The sequence below is a fragment of the Schistocerca americana genome, chromosome 1 (assembly GCF_021461395.2).
Source record: "Schistocerca americana isolate TAMUIC-IGC-003095 chromosome 1, iqSchAmer2.1, whole genome shotgun sequence".
NCBI classification, from domain to species: domain Eukaryota; kingdom Metazoa; phylum Arthropoda; class Insecta; order Orthoptera; family Acrididae; genus Schistocerca; species Schistocerca americana.
In genome coordinates, this window is record NC_060119.1 from 397374383 (window position 1) to 397398397 (window position 24015).

Sequence of the window (24015 nt, forward strand, 5' to 3'; positions counted from 1 at the left end):
AAGTAAACAACTACCAATTCACTCGGCAAGTCAAGAACTGCTTGCTGAATGGCCAGGTGCCAGCTTATCTAGCCCCAGGTGATTGCCAGAAAATATTTCGAAACTTCCTGGCAGATTAAAACCATGTGCCAGACCAATACTCGAACTTGGGACCCTTGCCTTTCGTGAGCAAGTGCTCTACTGACTGAACTACCCAAGCATGACTCATGACCCATCCTCACTGCTTTAACTCCACCAGTACCTCATCTCCTACCTTCCAGACATCACAGAAGTTCTTCTATGAATCTTGCAGAACTAGCCTCCTGGAAGAAAGGACACTGCAGAGACAAGGCTTAGCCACAGCCTGGGGATGTTTCCAGAATGAGATTTTCACTCTGCACTGGAGTGTGCACCAATATGAAACTTCCTTGCAGATTAAAACTGTGTGCCGGACCGAGATTCGAACTCAGGACTTATGCCCTTCCAGGCAAGTGCTCTACTGACTGAGCTATCTAGGCATGACTCATGACCTCCCCTCACAGCTTTAATTCTGCCAGGTCCCAAGTTCGAGTCTCGGTCTGGCACACAGGTTTAATCTGCCAGCAAGTTTCATATCATGCACACTCTGCTGCAGAGTGAAAACCTCATTCAGAAAATAGTTCATTGATCATCATGCCCCCTTCCTCTGCTGCTGGTTGATGCTTTCATGAATGTTGGCCATACAATATGTGCTTGTCCCCCCCCCCCCCCACCCCCTTCCCAGGGGTGAGGCGAAGGCACATCTTGAAATTGGTCCCAGGCTCTGCTGGTGGAATGAGACCATGGGTGGTGGTGGAGGTGCTGGTGGCGAGGGGAGCCTCATCAACATCCATACCATCGGTGGGGTCCTGCCCACGGGGACTCAGTGAAAGCCGGCAGTGGCTGCAACTGTGGCAGATGCAGTTACAGCGGCTGTAACAGTGGTGGCAGCAAAGGGATGTCCAATGAGCCGCCAGCCTCCCAGAAGATCTGACTAAAGGTGCAGCGCCAGAGACGATGGCAGTGCTGGGCCCAGCCCACGATGGTGTCGCAGTTGGTCAAAGTGCTTCCAACAGAGGGATCCATCAGTAAGGGTGACAGTTTTCATGATGCAGCTGAGAAGTGTGGAGACTGTGGCAGGAACTCAGCAGGGGCAGAACTTGGGAAACACCAATGCTCAGGCTGGATCCTGAGGAGAAAACTGCAGCCATGCTGAGATCGGAGCAGCTGGATGCAGGGAAGCAGGAGACAGCAGTGACAAGGGTGTCCAATGAGGGCAGCTGTGCAACTTCTCTGCTAGAATGACCCATCATGACCAGAAGAATGATAAGTAGACAGGAGGAGGTCGAGGGCAGCTGTAAGGGACTGATGCTGACACAGTTTGGCCATCTGCAATTTAAATGTGTGGACAAACCTTTCAGCCAACCCATTGGAGGCAGGATGGAATGGCGCCGTATGGAGCAGCTGGCTGCCCAATGTAGCACAGAAGGAAGTAAACTCTGCTGATGTGAACTGCGGGCCATTGTCCATCACAATCACCTCCGGCAGACCCTCAATGGCGATAATGTGAGAGAGGAATTGAATGGTGCGGGTGGCAGTCATCAAGGACATGCATGCAGTGTATGGGAAACCACTGCTGGCGTCCACCAAAAGGAGTCAGTAGGATCCTTGGAATGGGCCCACAAAATCCAGATGGTGCTGGGGGCATGGGGCGGTGATTGTAGGCCACGGAAGCGGGGGTTGTGGTATCCCTGACTGCTGATGCTGACAGGAGGAGCAGGAACCCACCATGCAGGTGATTTCACTGTCCATTCCCCAGCAGTAGACATGTTGGCAGGCAAGGTGCTTTGTCAGTATGATCCCTCAGTGCCCAACATGTAGGACATGAGGACCCACTGATGGAGGGAGGACGGTATCATGACAAGCCAACGATCAGTGTGCCCTAAGAGAAGAATCCTGTCATGTATGGACAAGTCATTGCAACAAGGCCAGTAAGCCTGAACCTCCTGGCCTGACACTTGTCAACAATCAGAGGGCCACCTGAGTTGAACATAGTGCAGAACCATCTGGAGAACTGGGTCCAAGGCCATGAGCTGTGCAATGAGCCAGGCGTTCAGTGGCAATGTGGTGATGGTGGAGGCAGCCATGTCATCCAGATGAAAACAAGCAACTGGATAAGAATCGAAGTCAGAATCCACCCCCACAGAAAGTTGAGAAAGAAGATCAGCATTGGCATGGAGGGCTGTGGCCCAGTAACAGCTGTGGTAGGTGTACCTGCAAGGAACAACACCCAGTGCTGCAGGTGGTGTGCAGTCTGGGTAGGGATGGCAGATGTGGTGCCGAACACAGAGAACAAGGGCATGTGGTCCATGTAGAGTGTGACCCAGCAACTGTAGATGAAGTCGTGGAACTTCTTGAATCCATATATGATGGCTGGCTTTCTTCTCAACTTGGCTATAGTTGCACTGTGCATGTGACAGGATTTCCGAGGGGAAAGCCACTGAGGTCTCAGCACCATCATCAATATGAGACAACACAGACCCAGCCCATAATCCAATGCATCAGTGGCCAAAATAAGAGGCTTGGCGGGGTTGTATAGGATGAGGAATGGTGGAGCGAGAAGAGCAGATTTGAGATGATGGAAAACCCAGTCAAATTCCAGTGACCAGGTTCATGGAACATTCTTATGAAACAGGCATTGTAGAGGCTCTGCCAGAGCCACAGCATGTGGGATGAAACGCCAACAATAATTGAGTTGACCTAAGATGGATTTGAGCTAGGAGATGGTTGTCAGTGTCAGGAGCTGCTGAATGGCCTCGAGGTAATGCGGCATTGAGTGAATGCCTGCAGTGCTCAAGACACGGCCGAGATAGGTCACTTGTGGCACATAAAATGGCATTTAGCCCTGATACAACATAACCCTGCAGCTTGCAGAACCTCAAAATATAGCCAAAGATTCCGTGATAAGTCTGAGGCCGAGATCCCTGTGACCAAGATGTCATCTAAGTAATTGGCGGTGCCGGGCACCTCCTTAGTCAGAGATTTCAGAAAGCATTTAAAGATGGTTGGAATGTTGGCTATCCCAAAGATAGGGCAGGTGGTTGTACCGGAAGAGCCCAAAGGGAGTATTGATGATGAGGACCTCTTGAGAGGGAGCATTGACTGGCAGTTGGAGGTATGCATCCCTAAGACCAACTTTGGCGAAGTTCTTGCCACCCACCAACTTGGACAGAATATCATCAACCTTTGGGATAGGGTGAGAGTCAATGACAGACTGGGCATTGACGGTGGCCTTAAAATCACCACATACCCGGAGGGACCCATTCGGTTTTTTGAGGATGACAATGAACAAAGCTCAGCGACTGGGGTGAAATGGTGTCAGAATGCCAGCCTCCTTGAGGCAACTCAGTTCCTTGTGTAGGGCATCCCACAGGAACAAAGGCACTGGATGACCCTTGTGAAACTTTGGAACCATGAGGGAAGTAGTTCTATGTGTGCTTCAAAACTGGACACACTCAGAGAAGAATCAGAGGTCAGGGAAGGAATCAAAAAGCTCCTGTAAAAGAGCATCAGGGGACACTGTACCACCAGGGCTGAATCATGGATCTCAATGCCAAGAGAATGAAAAAGATCCATCCCCAACAGATTATTGGCTGTGGGGACGGCCAAGACCAAAACTCGAGCAGTTACATCAAGGGAGAGATACTGCACCTGCACCAGGTACCACCCCTGCACATGGATAATGTCATGACTATAGCTCTTCAAGGGGATCAGGAATGGGTGGAGCATCGGAGTCCCCAAGCGGCAGTGAGAGTTGCCATCAGTAATAGTAGCCAAGGACCCTGTGACCAACAGGAAACAGAGGGGAGTCCCATTGATCTGGACCACCAGAGCAATGGATCCCTCCATATGTAGGAGGACCATCTTGACAAAGGATATGGTTGGTACCTGGTCAGAATCCTCCAAGACTGAGTCCGGAGCATCCAATGTTGTGAGGTCCACCTCCACTGATGAAGAGGAGTGGCAAAGGTTAGCCAATGACCCTTCATCCCACTGGCAGAACAGACCACCCACCAGAAATGACAATCACAGTGCTGGTGTGTAACAAAGCACTGATGACAGAAGAGCAACCTCTGATGTTGCTCAGCGCGAGAATCTGTAAACTGGTCTGGAGGAGGAGGCGGAAGGGGGGGGGGGGGGGGGGGCACCCGCCACTGGCTGTCAGCATGGCCACAGCTCCAGTGACCATGGTTCCGAGTGATGACAGGGCTGCCGTGCAGCAAAGATCTGTGGTGGGGGATGGAGCAACACAAATGAATGGGAAGACTGTTAATGGGCATGAATGAGTGACAGATGGGTGTCCAAGGAGGGATCCTCGAGCTTCAACAAATCTGTTCACATGGCATCATCAGGAGCATGGACCAGAATCATGTCAAGAATGAGGACTGAACCATATGACTGCTTACAGCTCGGGTTGACACAAGAGAATCTGCAGTTCTGGGAAAGCCCCTGAAGGCAAGTGATTCATTCCCTGTAAGACTGTGGTGGAAGTTTCTGATAGCTGAAGAACTTGTGGTGAGCTGCCACAATGTTTACCTGAACATCAAAATACTCTGCTAAACTGGTAGTCAGCTGTTCATAAGGGGGAACATGGGGTACTACCTCCGGATGCAACTGCTGCAGTAAGCGATAAATGTGAGGACCCACATATGCAAGAAAAAATGTATGATGCTGGCTGGTGTCGATGATTCCATGAGCAAGGAAATGTTGTGCCAACAGAGCTGCATAATTACTCCATGGTCCAATAGACTTATTAAATGGCGGGAACACAGCAGGAGCAGCCAATGCTGGAACTCCCAGAGGAACACTAGTCACAGCCTGCAGACACTGAATCAGAAATTCATTTGAGTGTTCAACATGATCCAACAGTGCAAGGACATGAGCTGATGGCACATCTAAACCAGGAAAACCTTCAGCCATGTCAACAAACAATGGAACAACACAGGAATTTGAACAAACTTGTCACCACTGCTAAATCTACAGAGCAAGAACCAACTCATTTTGCCAACTTATTTATTAAGGAAACTACAATAAACCACCAACAGTAACACACTCTTCAAAAACAACAAAATAATAAGGATCCCTACTGTGGATAAAGTAAATAACTAGCAGTTCCTACAATCAGAGTTCCCTCCGACTCTATAGCCGTACAACTCTATACCTGTACACCTGTTCCATGTCAAAGTCAGCTGTTTGCAGCTGGTAGACAGCATAGCATGACAGAAATGACGTATCACAATCACTGCGGAAGAGAGGATGGTTGAGATGGCACACTACTGGACCGGCTGATCTTCTCTGCACTCAGGGAGTTGAGAACTGCCTGCTGAATGGCCGGGCACTGGCTTATCTAGCCTGGGGCAGAAGGATATTTCTGGGACTATTTGCACACACATTATCACCAGAAAATAGTTCACTGATCATCATGCCCCCTTCTTCTGCTGCTGGTTGATGCCCTCTAATGGATGATGGCTATACCCATGTGTTTGTTGTCAAATGTGGTACTTGCTGGTAAACACACTTCGTTGGCCAGACTTCGCAGCAAAGTCCACAACCCGCATCACTTGTCTGTCTGCAGAGTTTCCACTGTAGTAGGCATCTGTGGTGACTGCAAAACTATGGATGCAGCAAAAATATGGAGCAGTTGTGACTCAAATGGCTTGATTTTTGCCATATCTAGGCTATAGCAAAGTTACGTGTTATGGTGAAGAAAACAGTACAGCAGCACAACAAGCACAGGCCAATCTCATACAAATATTGCTCATTTTTCAATGGAATTATGTTAGTCTGAAGCCAACTAGCCTGAAGGAAGGACCTATGATGGATTACTATCATCTCCTCTAGCTGTCTAGCTTCTATGGAACAGCAAGTTCCATCCTGGAACGTAGAGACTGATACACACAGGACTGCCATTCATGAATATCTGATGGGGAAGACATAGATGTCTTTGATCAGTGGATTACTTGGGAGCCCTACTACAACTGCTGACACCTTCTGTACTGCAGGTCTCTGGTTCCCATCCAGGGATGTGCAGCCACTCTTCTAACATCGTGGGCGGCACAGTCTCAGCTGCACACCACCTGCTCTTATGGGTGGACTGCACTGCTGCTGGCCACTCTACTGCCCAGTGGCCACAGCATGACTCGGTGCAACTCCACAGACTGCATGCAAAGCTTCCAGCTGCCACTGCTAATGCAGTTGATGGCCGGCCATCTTGCTACCTCAGCAGCCTTTTGACACCCCTTGTTATCACAGCAGTGTCCACACTGGCTGACCACTGGTGTCAGTGCCCTCCAGGCGGGATGTGCACTGCTCCTGTCTTGCTGCAGCTGGGTATGCTGTTGCTTATCTATGTATTACTGAACAATAAATGTTCGATTGTTTAATACTGCTGTGCTCCAGACAGGCATGCATTCACTAAGAGCCTACTCACCCATATCCTTGGGTGGTGGTCCGTGGCATCCTGATCATGACCTGCTCCCAACTGCCACTCAACAAGACATCAAACACAGTGAACATTACAGTAAGTACAGGAGCAATGGAAGACTAGTAACTGCAAGTTTAAAAATTTTCCCATTTCATCATGTCAGGCTGTTACAGCAACTGGTTTAAAAGTGTTTCAGAACAAAAACAGTCTTGGTTGCAAAATTATTTAATGTCAATGATGCATTTAACCCTTTTGGGACATCATCAGATTGTTTACAAAAACAAGAAATCCATCAGTTAGATACAAATTGAGGAAAATGGCATGGTCCTATCTTGCAGAGCTATGCAGATAACATGAACTAAAAGTAATAAAAACTTATGTAAAAGTAGCTGGATACATCACATATTAGTCATAAAACCATATATAATGTAAAACAGACACCACGCTAACCAGATACAAAATCCATGCATCATGAAACATCAGTGTTCTGAATGTTGCTGCAATGATTATTTTATGTCCACAGCATCACTCTCTATTTGTTGGTTTTTGTTGTGAAGTTGGGTGAACTATGTTTTAAAGGAGACTTTTTAACAGCTTTTTTTACTGTAGATGACTTAACCTATTTACATTTTATAACTTATGTTATTTTAATGACTAAGAATACTTTTGTCTCTTGTTTGTGATGCTTAAGACTGCCCCCAATCCTGGTATCTTGAAGATTTATTGATTCAGAATGCATACACTATGGATGTACTCCAAAATTTAATTGTTTTACTTCAGCTGACAGAGTTTTAATGATATATTTTGATTTGTTGTTTTTCATATAATGATTTATCCTATTCTTTGTGTTTTTATTTAATTTTTGGGTTTTATGTGTCTGCATTATTTTGCATTTCATTATTAGTTTTATGCACTTTTGTTTTTCAAAAATGTGTCTTAAGCCAGTCATGTGCACCACCTGGGTACTTCTTGCTGCACTGTACGTGTCACCTGTATCTCAATTTGTCACCGTAATGTTAGCGTGCCTGCCAACACGGACACTGTGCCAAGTGTGGCTCTTACAGTGCTTATTGGTTTCTTGTTTTTGTAGACAATCTGATGATGCCCCAAAAGGGTGAAACACATCATCAACATTACATAATTTCACAACTGAGACTTTTTTCTGAAGCAGTAAGCATTCTTAACAAAAAAAGCAAATAAATGTCTCAGTGAAACATTTTCTATGGACAAACAATAACACATACAAGCAGATACATGGAAATGGATCACTGCAGCCAAACGAAATTTGTCTTAAGATTGGAGACTCAGTTCTAAAAGTAGAGAACTATAAATTTGTGGCTGTTAGAAGACCTAGGAAGAGATGGATGGGTGGATGGATGGAGTAAGATGAGACTTGCTATAGCTGTGGGGTGTGGAGAACTGGAGACAGATAGCAGGAGATAGAAGCAGATGGAGAGCCTGCACTGTGATGTCATGCAGTCCTCTGGGCCTAATTATAAAAAGTATAATTAAAGTAAGTTAGAATTGATAGGTAAATGAGTTTGGACTATCATATCAATAAAATTTGTTCCAAAGTAAACAGCAGCATATTCCTAATGAGGAAAAAACGAGACAGTAACACCAGACAAATAGTTAACATTAGGCTATGGCCTATTCCATCATAACATAATTATACTGCATCATAATATGGGGAAATGAAGCCCTTATACCAAGAGAATGGTTTGTGAAGCTATAGAAGAAGGCTGTCAGGTGGATTAAAAACTTGACCTTGAGACACAGATAAATTTAGAAAACTAGTTGTAAAAGAAAACATCACATATGACAGAAATCTAGAAAACAAATACATTTAGAAATAAATTTAAAAATTACTTAACTTCATCCTGTTTATACAGTGTAAAACACAATTTAGAAACAATTTATCAGAGAGGATATTTTTCCAACAGGAACATCATTATGAAGTTAAGTACATATGTAAGCAAAAATAATATATACTACTTAAATTAGTTTTCTCCTGCTAATTTTATCTTTTTTCCAGTAACTGAAGTACATTTTAGATTGCTGCAGCTAGGCTCACAAAGGCAGATCTTGGTTGAATGGTGTGAGTAAGGTGATATAGATATATATCTGTATGTGTTTTGAAAGCAAGTAGTTTATTTATACTTTTAATATGCTTATATGTTTCTGTGTAACTTTGCATGTCTAATATCATATTCTAGAATGTTAAATGACAATTAAATGCATCACTAATACTATTATTGCTACTACTACTAATATTATTACTACTATTACTACTACTGCTAGTATTACTACTACTACCACCACCACTACCACCACCACCAATACCACCATCGACACTACAAATGAAACATTCACTGATTTCCAAATTATATAACAAATAAATCTGATGCAAAGTTATTGACAGTCTGGAATTGACAATACAAAAAAGCTTCCATGGAAATCTTCTGGATTTCTGATCTTCTCATGTTATAAAATGAACCAAAATATTGGTCACTATTACAAGCTGTTTCTCTATAGCATGTTGTGTACCAGTGGACAATCACATGATGCAAGCTACCTGAAATACTGATCAAAATATTAATTCATTTCACATCATGATGCAGTTACAAACCACAAAGAATTTGCAGAAGCTGACTCTGGCCACAGAATTCTATATTCATGAAAAGCTTTTAATTTGTTTTCAGAAATTAAGAATGTCAGAGTTTATATCTAAAAATAAAGATGCTGTTACTTACCAAACGAAAGTGTTGGTATGTTGATAGGAGACAATAAAAAAAACACAAACACACACACAAATTTCAAGTTTTCGTAACCCAAGGCTGCTTCGTCAGGAAAGAGGGAAGGAGAGGGAAAGACGAAAGGATGTGGGTTTTAAGGGAGAGGGTAAGGAGTCATTCCAATCCTGGGAGCAGAAAGACTTACCTTAGGGGGAAAAAGGGACAGGTATACACTTGCGCACACACACACACACACACACATCCATCTGCACATAACTCTTTGCCTTTACAATGTCTGCTTGTGTCTGTATATGTGCAGATGGATGTGTGTGTGTGTGTGTGTGTGTGTGTGTGTGTGTGTGTGTGTGTGTGTGTGTGTGTGTGTGAGTGTATACCTGTCCCATTTTCCCCCTAAGGTAAGTCTTTCTGCTCCCGGGATTGGAATGACTCCTTACCCTCTCCCTTAAAACCCATATCCCTTCGTCTTTCCCTCTCCTTTTCCTCTTTCCTGACGAAGCAACCTTGGGTTGCGAAAGCTTGAAATTTGTGTGTGTGTTTGTGTGTTTTTTATTGTCTCCTATCAACATACCAATGCTTTCGTTTGGTAAGTAACAACATCTTTATTTTTAGATGTATTTTTCCCATGTGGAATGTTTCCCTCTATTATATTCATATCGTTGAATGTCAGAGTTTTTAACATATGAAGCGTGCAGCTTTCATGACAATTAATTGTGGCATATCTTTAAACAATAGTGCAAAAAATTGACGTACCTGTTTATTCCATTCAGTTTTGAACAATATTTGCGAGAAAAAAGTATTCCTCCACCCCAAGCAGCATCTACATGCATCCACAGAGAATGTTTTTCACACAAATCAGCAATAGGGTTCAATGGGTCAATTGCACCCAACACTGTTGTGCCTGTATGCCCAATGAAAGAACAGCATTCAGGTTTTTGTTTTTTCGGTAATGAGCAATCAACAAATTACATATGAATAAAATAACTGAATATCCTAAAAATATGCAGAAATCTGTTACACTTATAGAAACATTTTATCAGGCATTCCATTAACCTCATCAAAGAAGGAACTTTCATGAACAGAATGAGTCAAGGACAATAAACACAAGGACATATCAAGGTGTGATTGTGTGCTACAACACAGAAAAGTGTTTACTTGCAAAAGATGGATGATTATCGCATATAATGCTAACTTATTTATTTACAAACACAGTTTGGTGTGATGTGTAAGAACAGACAATTACAGAATAACAGCTGTATGTTCTATTTCTGCAACAGATGCCACTTGTAGCAAAGACATCTTCTGTTATCGCACAAAAATCTTTACTACACTATAGCTACAGAGAGAGCAATGTAGCTGCACAGGAGGAAGTTGTGGGTGGGGGAGGTGGCAATGTAGCTGCATGTGTCACACCCCCTCCCTCCCTCCCAACACACACAAAATAACTCATTAAAGGATTCACCCAAAATTTAGCAAAGTTTTCATTATCTTTGTGTGTCTGTTGATGACTCAAAATTTCTGCTGTTCGGTGAGTTGCTTCCTTCACTCCCAAATTATTTGCATTTCCTTTGCAGCTGGCTATCAAAATGTTTGTGTATGACTTTCACATGTATTCTCTGCACCTAGAAAATATTATAAATATATCACATTTATATATATGACAACATTATGAAAATGATAGTATGAGTAGTCATGTGTGTGAGTTATGATTGATTGCATGAATATGTGTGTGTGTGGGGGGGGGGGGGGGGGGAGGGGTGGTATGTGCACACATTGTTTGCTTTAGAAGAAGATCTTTTGGCCAAAATCTCAAATGCTTAGCAATTTTTTGCTGTGCCTGTCTGCGACTCAAAATCTCTATTCTTTTCATAACATAGCCATTATGTTTGTGGCAAAAATGTTTATGACTTCTATATTCCGCATGATAAATTCAATTGGCAATGAACATGTCATTTCAATCCTTCCATTAACAGTAGGAATGACACCAGAAGTAATTAGCACTGTTTCAGTTTTAAATTCAAAAGAAACAGAAATAACATAATGGGAAGCTACAGCTTATGTTGTCTCAGCACTCGTCAGTGACACTGATTTCATCTCTAGTAGTATTTATCCTATTTAACTAAACTATGGCCTGCATTTGTCACACCTTCAGCATAGAGTCTCTACAGTCTTAGTCATCACTGTAAATTTGTGGATGCTAATTAGACGTGGGTTCCACAATTAGAGACATAGTTATTATTTATTTATGCATTTATTTTAACTGGAAAGATTAGGGCCTTCAGGCCCTCTCTTACACCTAACCAGGCATACCCAGATTCAACAAATTTCAGTTTCTACAGAACATTAAGGACATATAACATGCTATACAGTATTAATGTTAAAGAAAAAAAATAGAGATTATAAAAGTAGTACAATGATAATTATAACAATCAAAAAATAATTATAACAATCAAGAATAATAATAATAATAATAGTAATGACTATGTATATGAAAGTAAACATATTTTCTTTTATGAATGTCAGTCCTATTGCTAGTTGGGAATTTTCTCGGTATATTCTTGCAGCTTGTGAGTTATTCTCATCAAGCAGAGACATAAGACGATAGAATGGGGTGAAAGAGATACAGAAAAGATAGATAGATTAGAGGAAGAGAAATAGAATGGTAAAATTCGAAGCTATGATGGAGAGGAGAAAGAAAGAGATGAGAGGGGCACAACAATGGTGGCTATACCATCCCTAATATGTAAGTCTTGAGTTCCCTCTTGAATTTTGAGTGGTTCTGGTTAAGATGCAGATCACAGGGGAGCGCGTTCCATAGTCGTATGGCTGAGATGGAGAATGACACGGAAAAAGATTTTGTGGTATGTAAAGGTACAGCCAAGATGCTAGACGTATCCAATCTGGTATTGCGGTTGTGGAATGATGATAGGTGTTTAATGTGAGAAGATAAGTATTGGGGGCACCAGTGGCTAAGAAATTGATGAAGTAAGCACATCCTTTGAAAGCAAGGATATCTGCATTGTGGTGATGAAAGCATCACATACCTCTTGGGAGGATGTTTTGACAGCTGTTTAGGTCTTACAAGTTGAGCAAGTCACTGGACTGCTCTTGCAAAACTAGAAACACACTGATGTGACAAAAAGCCAACACTGTGGCTCCATACATAGCAAATAGAGCTCACATTATCTATAACAGTAAACACCAGTCCCTCAATACTGCTTGGATGCACTGTATTTTGTTGATAACAACTACTGTATGTGCCTCCCAGTCAGTACAGCATAGAATTCCATGCCAGCTGTGGCCACATTGTTCTGCGTGCTTCTGAAAGGATATGATGAATGAGTGTCTCTACCAAAGCAAGGAATGCACATATTGCTGCAAAACAGGTCTCTTACTTAGTGTATACTGCAGCAATACTACACAAAACCTTACATTATGGTCAGCATCACATGTAGAAAACCGAAAAAAAATGGTGGAGTTAAAATTTTTCTCAAAAATAGTCTAAAAGTCACAAAACTTGATGCAAGCTAGTTTCGTTATGAAGTAGACTGTGAGTTAAGCTGCATAAACCTGATAGATAAGAATATGATAGTTGTAAATCTCTGTAGACCTCTGAATGAGCAGTAGACGTAATCTTGAAAAATTCTGAACTTGTTGTAAAAAAGATAATAAGGAAGAAGAGAAAATATTGCTATCTGTGGTGTAGAAATGTCAAATTCTGACAAGCAAGTATCAAGAACTTTTTTTAATATCTTAAGGTCATTAAATTTATTCTGTACAAATAAAAGTGCTACTCATAAAGAAGCCTGCTTAGATAATATTACTGTCAACTTCTCTAGTGAGATTTTTGCTGTTAGCCATGCTGATGGATGTATCTCTGACCATTACCGTTACTCCTCACAAAGCAAACTGTCATGTCGCATCAATAATGTCACCCATGACAAAAACCAGAAAACTTGGGTGAGAGGTCAGAAAGATGAATTTGTGAACTTGTTTCCTGACAGACTAAGCTATATAAAATGGGACTTCTTGTATGAAATACAGATTGGACAAGCTAATATTGAAACTGTGTTTGACAGATTCTTTAGCAAATATATTGAAGCGTGGTATACTTGTTCACCTGTAAAAAAAAATAAGTTTAAATGTAAGCCAAAAACAAAGTTAGCAGACTGATACACTAAAGAACTTGAAAACACAAGGGGACAATGTTGATATTGCAAATTGCATGTAAAAAGAACAGTGAGAGTGACACTAAACAAGCTGATATAGACTACATGAAGTATCTGAAGTATACATTTTTTATAAAGCTAAGCTGAGAGGTTTAGAGAAACTGAGCCATACAAGTGCAATGTGGCAGGGCAGATTATCACACAAGAACACTCCCCTAACCACAAACAGAAAGTATCACTTGAATCAGAACAGATGAACAAGTTCTTTGTGTCCTCAGTGGAAGAAATTGGAAACAGAATGAACTTGACCAACACATCTGCAAGAGAATTACTTGGTAAGCAGCTGCCAGTGAAACAGTCTTTTCAGTGGAAAGTTATCACATCCACTGATGTAATAAAAGCAATAACATAATTCCCCAACTCTAAAACTATGGATAATTATTGGCTGTCCAACTACATTGTCAAGAAAACTATTCCTTTTATCTGTGAACCTTTAGCCTACATTTTTAACAAATCTCTTCAGTCTGTGGTTTTCCCTGTGTCATTAAAAATTTCAAAAGAGACAAAAATCTCCCCCAAAATTATTGACCAGTTTCAGCAGCTACTGCAATTTCCAAAATATTTGAAACTCTTATATAAATCAATTAAGTGATTATTTTGAATAAAATAACCTCCTTTTGAACAAATAGTTTGTTACAGACGAGGAAAAAATACCATTTCAGCAGTAAACAAGGTAATCACTGCTTTTGAAAATAGGGATAAAGTTCCACCGGTTCCATGTGACCTAAGTAAGGCCTTTGAATGTATCCCCTATGAAGCATTGCTTGAGAAACTTGAATTTTATGGAGTACAGACTACAGCACTAAAAATAATTGCTTCATACTTAATCCACAGAAAACAATATGTTGCAGTGAGAAACAGACATTCTCTAGTGAAAATGATAAAGACAGAGGTACCATAGGGATCTGCGCTTGGGCAATTCATTCTCATTATTGCCATCAATGATTTCCACATAATGTTTTGCAATCTGTGGTCTGCTATGCAGATGACCCATGCAGCTCACCAGGGCACATCAGCATGACAACAAATGTCACTGGAATCACTAAATGCTGCTGTAAAAAGGTTCTCTTCTAAGAAACTGCTGACAAGACCCAGCATCTTTTTTCAGGACTATTTAATGATATAGGAACTAGAACAGCTAAATTTTTAGGATTCCATATTGACTCCAAATTGAGTGAGGAGGAACACGTCAGTCTCATTTGCAAAAGAATATCAATGGTGACATATCTATTGTGGAAACTGAGAGATTTAGTCACTGCTAACTATTTAAGACTGATAAATTTTGGACTGTTCCAGTCTCATATTTCTTACAGACTACTATTATGGGGCCACTCTACACATATAGGTGATATATTGAAGACACAAAAAAAAGTTGGAGAGAATGGACCAACAGATCACTACTGACCTCTGTTTAGAAAACTCAATATACTTATAATTGTAAATCTGCAAAAAAAAATTCATGTAAGAGGAGATATGCACCAGCACAACACCAGAGGAAAATTTAAAATGGGTATTCTGAGACACAGATGAGTAAAAACAGCCCACTCACCACAGTCAGCTTTGTAAAAATTTATAACAAATTGCCACCCTCAGTGTGTTCCATGCCTTCCAAATTATTTCAAAGAAAACTGTACAGCTGCCTGGCTGAAAATTCATTTTATAATATAGCAGAACTTTTTGATGAATAAAATGTGAACATATGTTAATGATGATTTGTTTGCATATATGCCCTTCAAAGGTAAAGTAGTCACTGGTAAGTATAAAGTTCATTAAGGTGAGCAGGAAGGATGTCATAAGTTTGGAATCAGGTGGGTACTGGCTGAACATTTCCTCAACCAGGACCCACATAAGCCTAAATTTATGACATCCTTCCTGTGGGCCTTAATCAACTTTATACTTACCAATGACTACTTTACCTTTGAAGGGCAGATATACAAGTAGATCATGGTCTCAGCTATGAGAATCAGGATGGCTCCTTCCTATGCCAACCTTTCAGGTGCTGCTTGGTGGCAGCTTTTCTGGAATCCATAATGCTTGAGCCCGTGTTTTTTGTTTAGATACTTTGATGACATCTTTGACAAGTGGACTCATGGTGAGGCTGAACAGTTACAATTCTTGTAGTCTCCAAACACATTCTGCCAATTAAATTTCACATTATCCTGTTCTGAATCCCATGCTACTATCCTTGATGTTGACCTCATCCTCACTGAGTGTCAGCTCCCCACTTCTGTTCACATTAAACCTATTAACAAACAACAGTACTTACATTGTGACAGTTGCCATCCTTTCCATGTCAAATGTTTCCTCCCACATAGCCTTGGCATTTGAGGCAAATGAGTTTGTTCAGATGCAGACTCTTTAAAGCAATACACCATGATTCTCACCTCAGCCTGCACTGGACATAATTACCTCACCAGCCTAGTTCAAAAGCAGATTTCCTGGCAAATCAAATACAATCCTGGTACAGTTTATCCTTCCAAAGAATGACTTAGGAGTACAGATGTTGCTATTCAGTATTATCCAAGTTTTGAATGTATTAATCAGCTACTTTGACAAGGCTATGACTTTCTAAAATCATGCCCTGAAATGAAGTCCATTATGAATGACATTTTTCCCACCACACCTAGAATAGCTTTTTGTCATTCTCCTAATTTCCACAATATTCTTGTCAGACCCTGTGGTTCTGCTATCTTCATTTCCTTTACTCTGTGGCTCCTACCTCTGTGACCATACCCACTGTAAGACTTGTCCTATGCACCCTCCTACCACCACACATACCAGCCTTGTAACTGGCAAACATACATGATCAAAGAAAGACCCATCTGTGATATGACACTGTTATGCTGTTATGTAAACACTATTCAGCCTTTTACATTGGCATAGCTACTACCAGTTATCAGTCAGGATGAATGGGCATAGACAGGGGCTGCATACTGGCAGCAACACACAATATCCTGTTGCACAGCATGGTCAACAATATGACAGTCATGACCTCAGTGCCTGTTTCACCAGATTTGCTGTCTGGATTCTTTCGTCAGACACCAATTTGCCACAACTTTGCAGATGGGAACCGGCATTATAATGTCTCCTTATTTCTCAACCCCCACCTGGCCTTAATTTACATTAATTTCTTCTGTCTCAGCATTTCTTCTCAGTAACTATCCCTTTCTTCACCTCCTTTTAGTTTTCTATATCTTCTATTTTATGACCTGTCTTTTCCCCCACAACCAGTGCCTCTACCACTTGCAACACACTTAACTTGCTGCTCTTATTAACTTGTGCATAATGTTTAGTAAGTAATGTCTGTTGCATATTACCCTCTCCTAGCCTTTAAGCTCTCAGGTTTCTAAATCTCATCTGGTGTTGTCAGCAACATTCAGACTTTCCTTCTCATTCTGTCTGGTAAGTCCATCCTGACCTGGGGTTCTGGGTAACTTTTCTGAATTATCCCCATTTCCTAAACTGCACCAGTAATTTTCCTTCACCCCTCTTTCTTCCCCTTCAAACTTTCTCCCAGGAGGATCCACTGGGTCCAATAGCTTTCAAATTTCAACTTTTTATATATGTGTTCTTGTGCTGTCACTTGGTGAGAAGATGTCTTATCCAGTCAAAAGATTTGGTCAAATCACAAAAAATACCTGTGACCTTTTTGCCCTTGTCTAAAGCACAGCTTATCTTTACAGTGAATTCCCTGGTAGCATTTATTGTATTTTTCCCCTTTTTAAATCCAAATTACAACCTCCTGCCCACACTGTCAGTCCTACGTCAACAGTTTTAGGTCTCTGGTTAAGAAATTTGTTCACAAGATCAGCTTTTTACATAACTGAATCATAGTTACATCTTCTTTTAATTTTGCAGACCTTTTTTCCCTTTCATGTATCTTGAATGGAAAAAATATCTGTATGGCATATAAAACACTGTCAACATATCATCAAACATGCTGTACATCATCTTTCATGAGAGCAGTGTCTAAAAAAAAGGAGGTAGAAGTTGGACACAGAGGAAATTTCAGGCAGTGAAGGCCAATGCTTTTGTAGTTAGTTGTGCTATTTCATTTATTTCATTTGTGTTTGTTATCAACATCCAGGAAAGCAAAACACAAAATGAGCACAATGAGAAGAAACAACATTATTGAACAGTGTAGTATTGATGTTATTCAGTGACACATATCTTGAAAAGTGCAGCCATGTATGGTCTCAATGAAATAGATAAAAACTATAATTAGGATAATAATCTGCATCAGATGAAGGAAAGGAAACATCTCAAAAATCATTACAGTGAGTTGAGACAGCATTTAATTGATGCACCACTGGGATCTTCAAGTTCACGAAATTTAAACTATTTTTTATAACTTGATGAAGACACTGCAATAAATCATACTTCAATGAGTAAGCAAATCATAACAAAATCATATCAGAATAATAGTGGCAATACCATACTTTCACTTTAATATTTTTGATGATTTACTTTAAATAGTGGAAGCTTTGTGTTTTAATGCCACTAATAGACTGGAAAAGCCCACTTTTGAATATGCTCTACACAGAATATGCCAACACATAATTGTTGTCTTTGTGTCACCCAGTTAAAGTAGATGACAACTGACAGTTAACAATAAATTCAGCATTAAAGTGAAGCACTGTCCTCGTTTGTATTCATTTATTCAAAATATGGCCTTTAAATTTCTTGGAATTATCTCCATTTTGTTTAGCCTTATCATAGATTTCTATTTAATTACTATCTGGTAATTATGTCTCTTCCAATATAGTCTCAACATAAGTTTTATAATTTTGCACTTGTGTTGGCATTAACAATTCTATGTACATTTTGTAATTGTCTTCATAGCTTTATAAGTAGTTTTGTAATGATACTTTTTGTCATTTTGTTTTTAAATTTGTAGCTGTGTGATTTTGGGTGATGACTGTTGATTGTAACTGCAAAACTACAGTGGTGGTGAACAGATACATGCATCCTCCTTCTGGTTATATATGCTAAGAGAGATGCTCTGATCAGTTTTTTTACAGTGTGAAAAGTTATTCGTAGTAATAACTTTACAATTGTTAATTTTGTTTGAAATCTCATGTACTAGTTACTGTGAAATAATTGTTTCATTGTATTTAATGTTCTAATATTTCTTTAGATTTTATATACTTTAAAAGTCTTTTGGAGACTCATGCATAGTGTTACCAAACAGAAAAACAAATTTTCTGTTTCCAGAATGAGATTTTCACTCTGCAGCGGAGTGTGCGCTGATATGAAACTTCCTGGCAGATTAAAACTGTGTGCCCGACCGAGACTCGGACTCGAACCCGAGTCTCGGTCGGGCACACAGTTTTAATCTGCCAGGAAGTTTCATATCAGCGCACACTCCGCTGCAGAGTGAAAATCTCATTCTGGAAACATCCCCAAGGCTGTGGCTAAGCCACGTCTCCGCAATATCCTTTCTTTCAGGAGTGTTAGTTCTGCAAGGTTCGCAGGAGAGCTTCTGTAAAGTTTGGAAGGTAGGAGACGAGGTACTGGCAGAAGTAAAGCTGTGAGTACCGGGCGTGAGTCGTGCTTCGGTAGCTCAGTTGGTAGAGCACTTGCCCGCGAAAGGCAAAGGTCCCGAGTTCGAGTCTCGGTCGGGCACACAGTTTTAATCTGCCAGGAAGTTTCAAATTTTCTGTTTGTTTCCTAGATCTGAAAATTGTTGTTGGTCAAACAAAACTGATTTTCTGATTGGTATTGGACTGTAAAAGTTGTGCGAAAGTTCTTATAGAATGTAGATATGGTACTTTAGAATTAAATGAGATCACTCACCAAAAAGCAGAAGGACTGAGTTGTAAATAAGCACACAAAAAAGGAAGGAAACTTGCTAGCTTACAGATTATTTTACTGTAGCTCATAAAAGGGTAAAATCCAAAACCTAGCAAGTTTTATAATTACATAGGCTTCCGCGGTCAGAGCCAGGCGACATAAAAATTTTCTGAGTATGGTACCGCGTGATAATGTAAAAACCTACTGCTGCTGGAGAAAAACCAATGCTCCAGCCACAATTGCAGCACCCTTCTTCTGGTTTTTCTCCAGCAGCAGTAGTTTTTTACATTATTCTGCAGTACCATACCCAGAAAACTTTTATGTCGACTAGCAAGTTTTCTTCCTTTCATGCACATCTATCAACAACTCAGTACTCCTGCTGAATGGCCTCCTCTAATTGTAAAGTATAATGTTGGAATGTATATTGATCAAGACTATTAAAATTTGTGGTATACTGATCAAGACTATTAAAATTTGTGGCAGACCGAAACCGGAAAGACTGATGCTTACCCACTCAGCCATCGAGTCTCACTGTTTTCACTTATCTAAACATAATACATTTTATAATTACAAACATAATAGTAGTCTCAAAGAAAATTATGTTCAACATGGTACACAAACTATACCACAACTCACAATATGGAAATGTTATTGCTCTTTTTCTCAACTGACCACCCTCTCAATTTCATCTTAGACTTTTACAACAATACCACTCTAGTTTCTAACATCACATCCAATGGCCAGTGGCACTCTAGTCCCATGGGCAGCTATTCCATTTGATTTGGTCAGCCTCTGATATGCTTGTAACCTCCCATTGTACTACCAGAGATAACCAAAGAGAACAAACGTATTCACTAGTTAAATGAGTGTCAGAAGCAGATGCAGGAGTCTCATTCTGCCACTTGATCAAGGTTATTGTAGAAGTGATTTCCTTTCCCTTCCTCCATCCTATTATGAAAAGTCAGTGCATATCTATGTCATGTGTGATAGTGAGTTTGTACAGTGTAATGTTGTTTTGTGTTTGTGGTATTATCAGTGAAGGGAAGGTAGAAGGGGAAGCCTCATGCTAGCACATAGCCTACTCCTCCAAAATAGCACTGAGGAAGCTGCTGAGCTTAAAACAGTCTCATATGCTGGATGAATCCCCTCCCAAGAGACATTACTCAAAGATTTGAAAATTAATCCAGAACAGTGGCACAAAGTCTGGTGGTCGAAAACTTGATGACACCATCTCATCTTCCTTACCAACCAAATGCTGGTGATTAAATTTTCTCGCACAATCATGATTTGAAATGGCTATTTCTAAGCTGAGCACCACTATGCAAGTAAGCATCAGTGACCTTTGACCTTGACAATGGAGGGAGGTAATCTAATCAGCAGTAATTTATAATCCTGTAGATTCTACGCTAGATGAAACATTTGACAGAAAGAACAGATATACATTTAATCCAGAATGAGATTTTTATTCTGCAGCACAGTGTGCACTGATGTGAAACTTCCTATCAAATTAAAACAGTTCCAATCTGTGAGGAAGTTCATATCAGTGCACATTACACTGCAGAGTGAAAATTTCATTCTGAAAATATCCCTCAGGCTGTGGCTAAGTCACATCTCCACAACAGCCTTTTTTCCAGGAGTGTTAGTCTTGCAAGTTTCACAGGAGAGCTTCTGTGAAGTTTGGTAAGTAGGAGATGAAATACTGGCAGAAGTAAAGCTGTGAGAATAAGTTGTGAGTCATCCACAGATAGCTCAGTTGATAGAGCACTTACCCACAAAAGGGAAAGTTCCCAAGTTCGAGTCTCAGTCTGGTACATAGTTTTAATGTGGCAGGAAGTTCCATATCATGTATTGATCATTTTAGTAAGGTTCCTGGATAGAGAACACATCTACATCTACACCTAAATCTGTACTCTACAAAGCACTGTGAAGTGCGTAGCAAAGGGTACATCCCACTCTGCCAGTTATTAGGGTGTTTCATATACCATTCATATACTGAATGTGTGAAAAATGAGTATTTAAATGTCTCTGTGCATGCTATTATTAATTTAACCTTGTTTTCACAATATATATGGGAGTGATGCATAGGGGGTTGTACTGTTTTCCTAGGGCCTTCATTTAAAGCCAGTTCTTGACACTTTACAAGTAGGCTTTTGGGGTTGTTTACATCTATCTTCAAGAGTCTGCTGATTCAGTTTTTTCAGCATCTATGTACATGGATTGAACAAACCTGTGACCATTGTACTGTCCTCTGTATCTGTTCAATACCCCCTGTTATTCTTGTCTGGTATGGGTCCGACACACTTTAGCAATACTCTAGGATGTGTTGCACCAGTGATTCATAAGCAGTCTCCTTAGCAGACTGATTGCATTTACCCAGTATTCTGTCAATAAAGCAAAGTCTGCCATCTGCTTTACGCATCACTGTACCTATGTGACTATTCCATTTCATTCCAGAAAAAGTGTAACACCCAGATATTTTTCTGTGACTCACTGACAATGGTGCCTATACAATAGTTTGTAGGGGGGGGGGGGGGGGGGGGGGGGGGGGGAAGGACTTACACTTGGGGGTATGGAGTATTTTCAATATTTTGGAAGTTGAATGGTGACTTGAAAGTAGCCGTAAAAACGATCCAGTTCTGACCCTCTTAAAACCTGCATAATACTGGCTTTTAATCCATTTTATAAACAGAGAAACAGTTGTTTACACTACTTTTTTTTTCATTTCCCTGAGAGCTGGGGGGGGGGGGGGAGGGGGGGGAGTGGGACGACAGCCACCTTTGCCCTCAGATATGGGTACTCTTACTCGCTGATATTATAGTCTTCATAGGATCCTATGTTTTTTTAATTTTGTGAAGTGCCCAATTTTATATTTCTTAAGAAGCAAAACGAGGATAATGGAATGTAGTCAAATTAAGTCGGGTGATGGTGAGGGAATTAGATTAGGAAATGAGACACTTAAAGTAGTAAAGGAGTTTCGCTATTTGGGGAGCAAAATAACTGATGATGGTCGAAGTAGAGAGGATATAAAATGTAGACTGGCAATGGCAAGGAAAGCGTTTCTGAAGAAGAGAAATTTGTTAACATCGAGTATAGATTTAAGTGTCAGGAGGTCGCTTGTGAAAGTATTTGTATGGAGTGTAGCCATGTATGGAAGTGAAACATGGACGATAAATAGTTTAGACAAGAAGAGAATAGAAGCTTTCGAAATGTGGTGCTACAGAAGAATACTGAAGATTAGATGGGTAGATCACATAACTAATGAGGAGGTATTGAATAGAATTGGGGAGAAGAGGAGTTTGTGGCACAAGTTGACTAGAAGAAGGGATCGGTTGGTAGGACATGTTCTGAGGCATCAAGGGATCACCAATTTAGTATTGGAGGGCAGCGTGGAGGGTAAAAATCATAGAAGGAGACCAAGAGATGAATACACTAAGCAGATTCAGTAGGATATAGGCTGCAGTAGGTACTGGGAGATGAAGAAGCTTGCACAGGATAGAGTAGCATGGAGAGCTGCATCAAACCAGTCTCAGGACTGAAGACCACAACAACAACAACAACATTTAAACCAAGTTGCCCATCTTTGTATATTTTGAAGTCTTATTGATATCTAACTGAATATTTAAGTAGTTTCTTTCAGACAGTACTTAAGTATAGATAACTACATCATCTGCAAAAAGTCTGAGGTTACTATTCATGTTGTCTGCAAGGCCATTCATACAAAACATGAACAGCAAGGGTCTCTAAACACTTCCATAGGGCCCACCTAAATTACTTCTACATTTGTCAGTTTGTTGCGCCATCTATACCAAGAAATTATCAATCCAGTCACAAATTTCACTTAATACACCATACTATCATACACTTAATAATAAGTGAAGTTGTGGTACTGAGTCATATGCTTTTTAAAAATAGAAAAAGATTGCATTATCTAACTGCAGTGATCCAAAGCTTTGAGTATGCCATATGAGAAAAGTTCGAGATGGATTTCACATGATTAGTGTTTTCGGAATCCATGCTGGATTTCGTGGAGAACATCATACTGTTTGATGTATCTTATCATGTTTGAGCTCAGAATATGTTCTAATTTTGTGCAACAAATCAGTGTCAAGGATATTAGGTGGTAGTCTTGTGGCTCACTTCTACTGCCCTCCTTGTAAATGGATGTGATCAGTTCTTTCTTCCAACTACTGGGCATGGTTTTTTTGTTGGAGGTATCTGTGATAGATTATAGTGAAAAGAGGGGCTAACTCAGCTACAAATTTGGTATAGAATCTGATAGGGATTCCGCCGGGCTCTGCAGCTTTATACAGTTTCAACAATTTTAGCTGTTTCTCAATCACCAATGCCGCATTACTGCTATTGCTTTCCTACTGTCAATTTCAGATCCCATTTCAACCATGAGTGTCTGGACACTAACTTGGGTGCCACTGACAGCCTTTACATACTATCAGAATTTCTTTTGGTTTTGTGAAAGATCATTTGACAAAAATTCTGCTGTGGTAGTCACTGAAGGCTTCATACACTGCTCTCTTGATAGCCAAACATGTTTCATTCGGCATCTCTCTGTCTATAGCCCTATGTTTTGTTTTGCACCTACTGACTCCCTTCCATAATGAATTCTTCTGCTGGGTACTGGTACATATCTGTCTAGTGCAAGGTCAACTACTCTTTTAAACTAGAGACATAGTTCCTCTGAATGCTCCTGTCATATGCTAAAAGTTTCAAGTTCCTCACTGAGATAAGGCACTTCTGCTTTTAA

At 40.6% G+C, this 24015-nt stretch overlaps 1 protein-coding gene across 1 annotated transcript in view; it reads right to left on the minus strand.

Annotated features, from left to right (window-relative positions):
- Positions 1-24015, minus strand: part of LOC124623117 (cysteine sulfinic acid decarboxylase-like) — a 104650-nt gene that overhangs the window by 19234 nt on the left and 61401 nt on the right. Inside the window, exon 4 of the mRNA XM_047148910.1 lies at positions 9988-10135. Coding sequence (XP_047004866.1) covers positions 9988-10135 — 148 coding nt within the window. The remainder of the gene's footprint in view (positions 1-9987; positions 10136-24015) is intronic.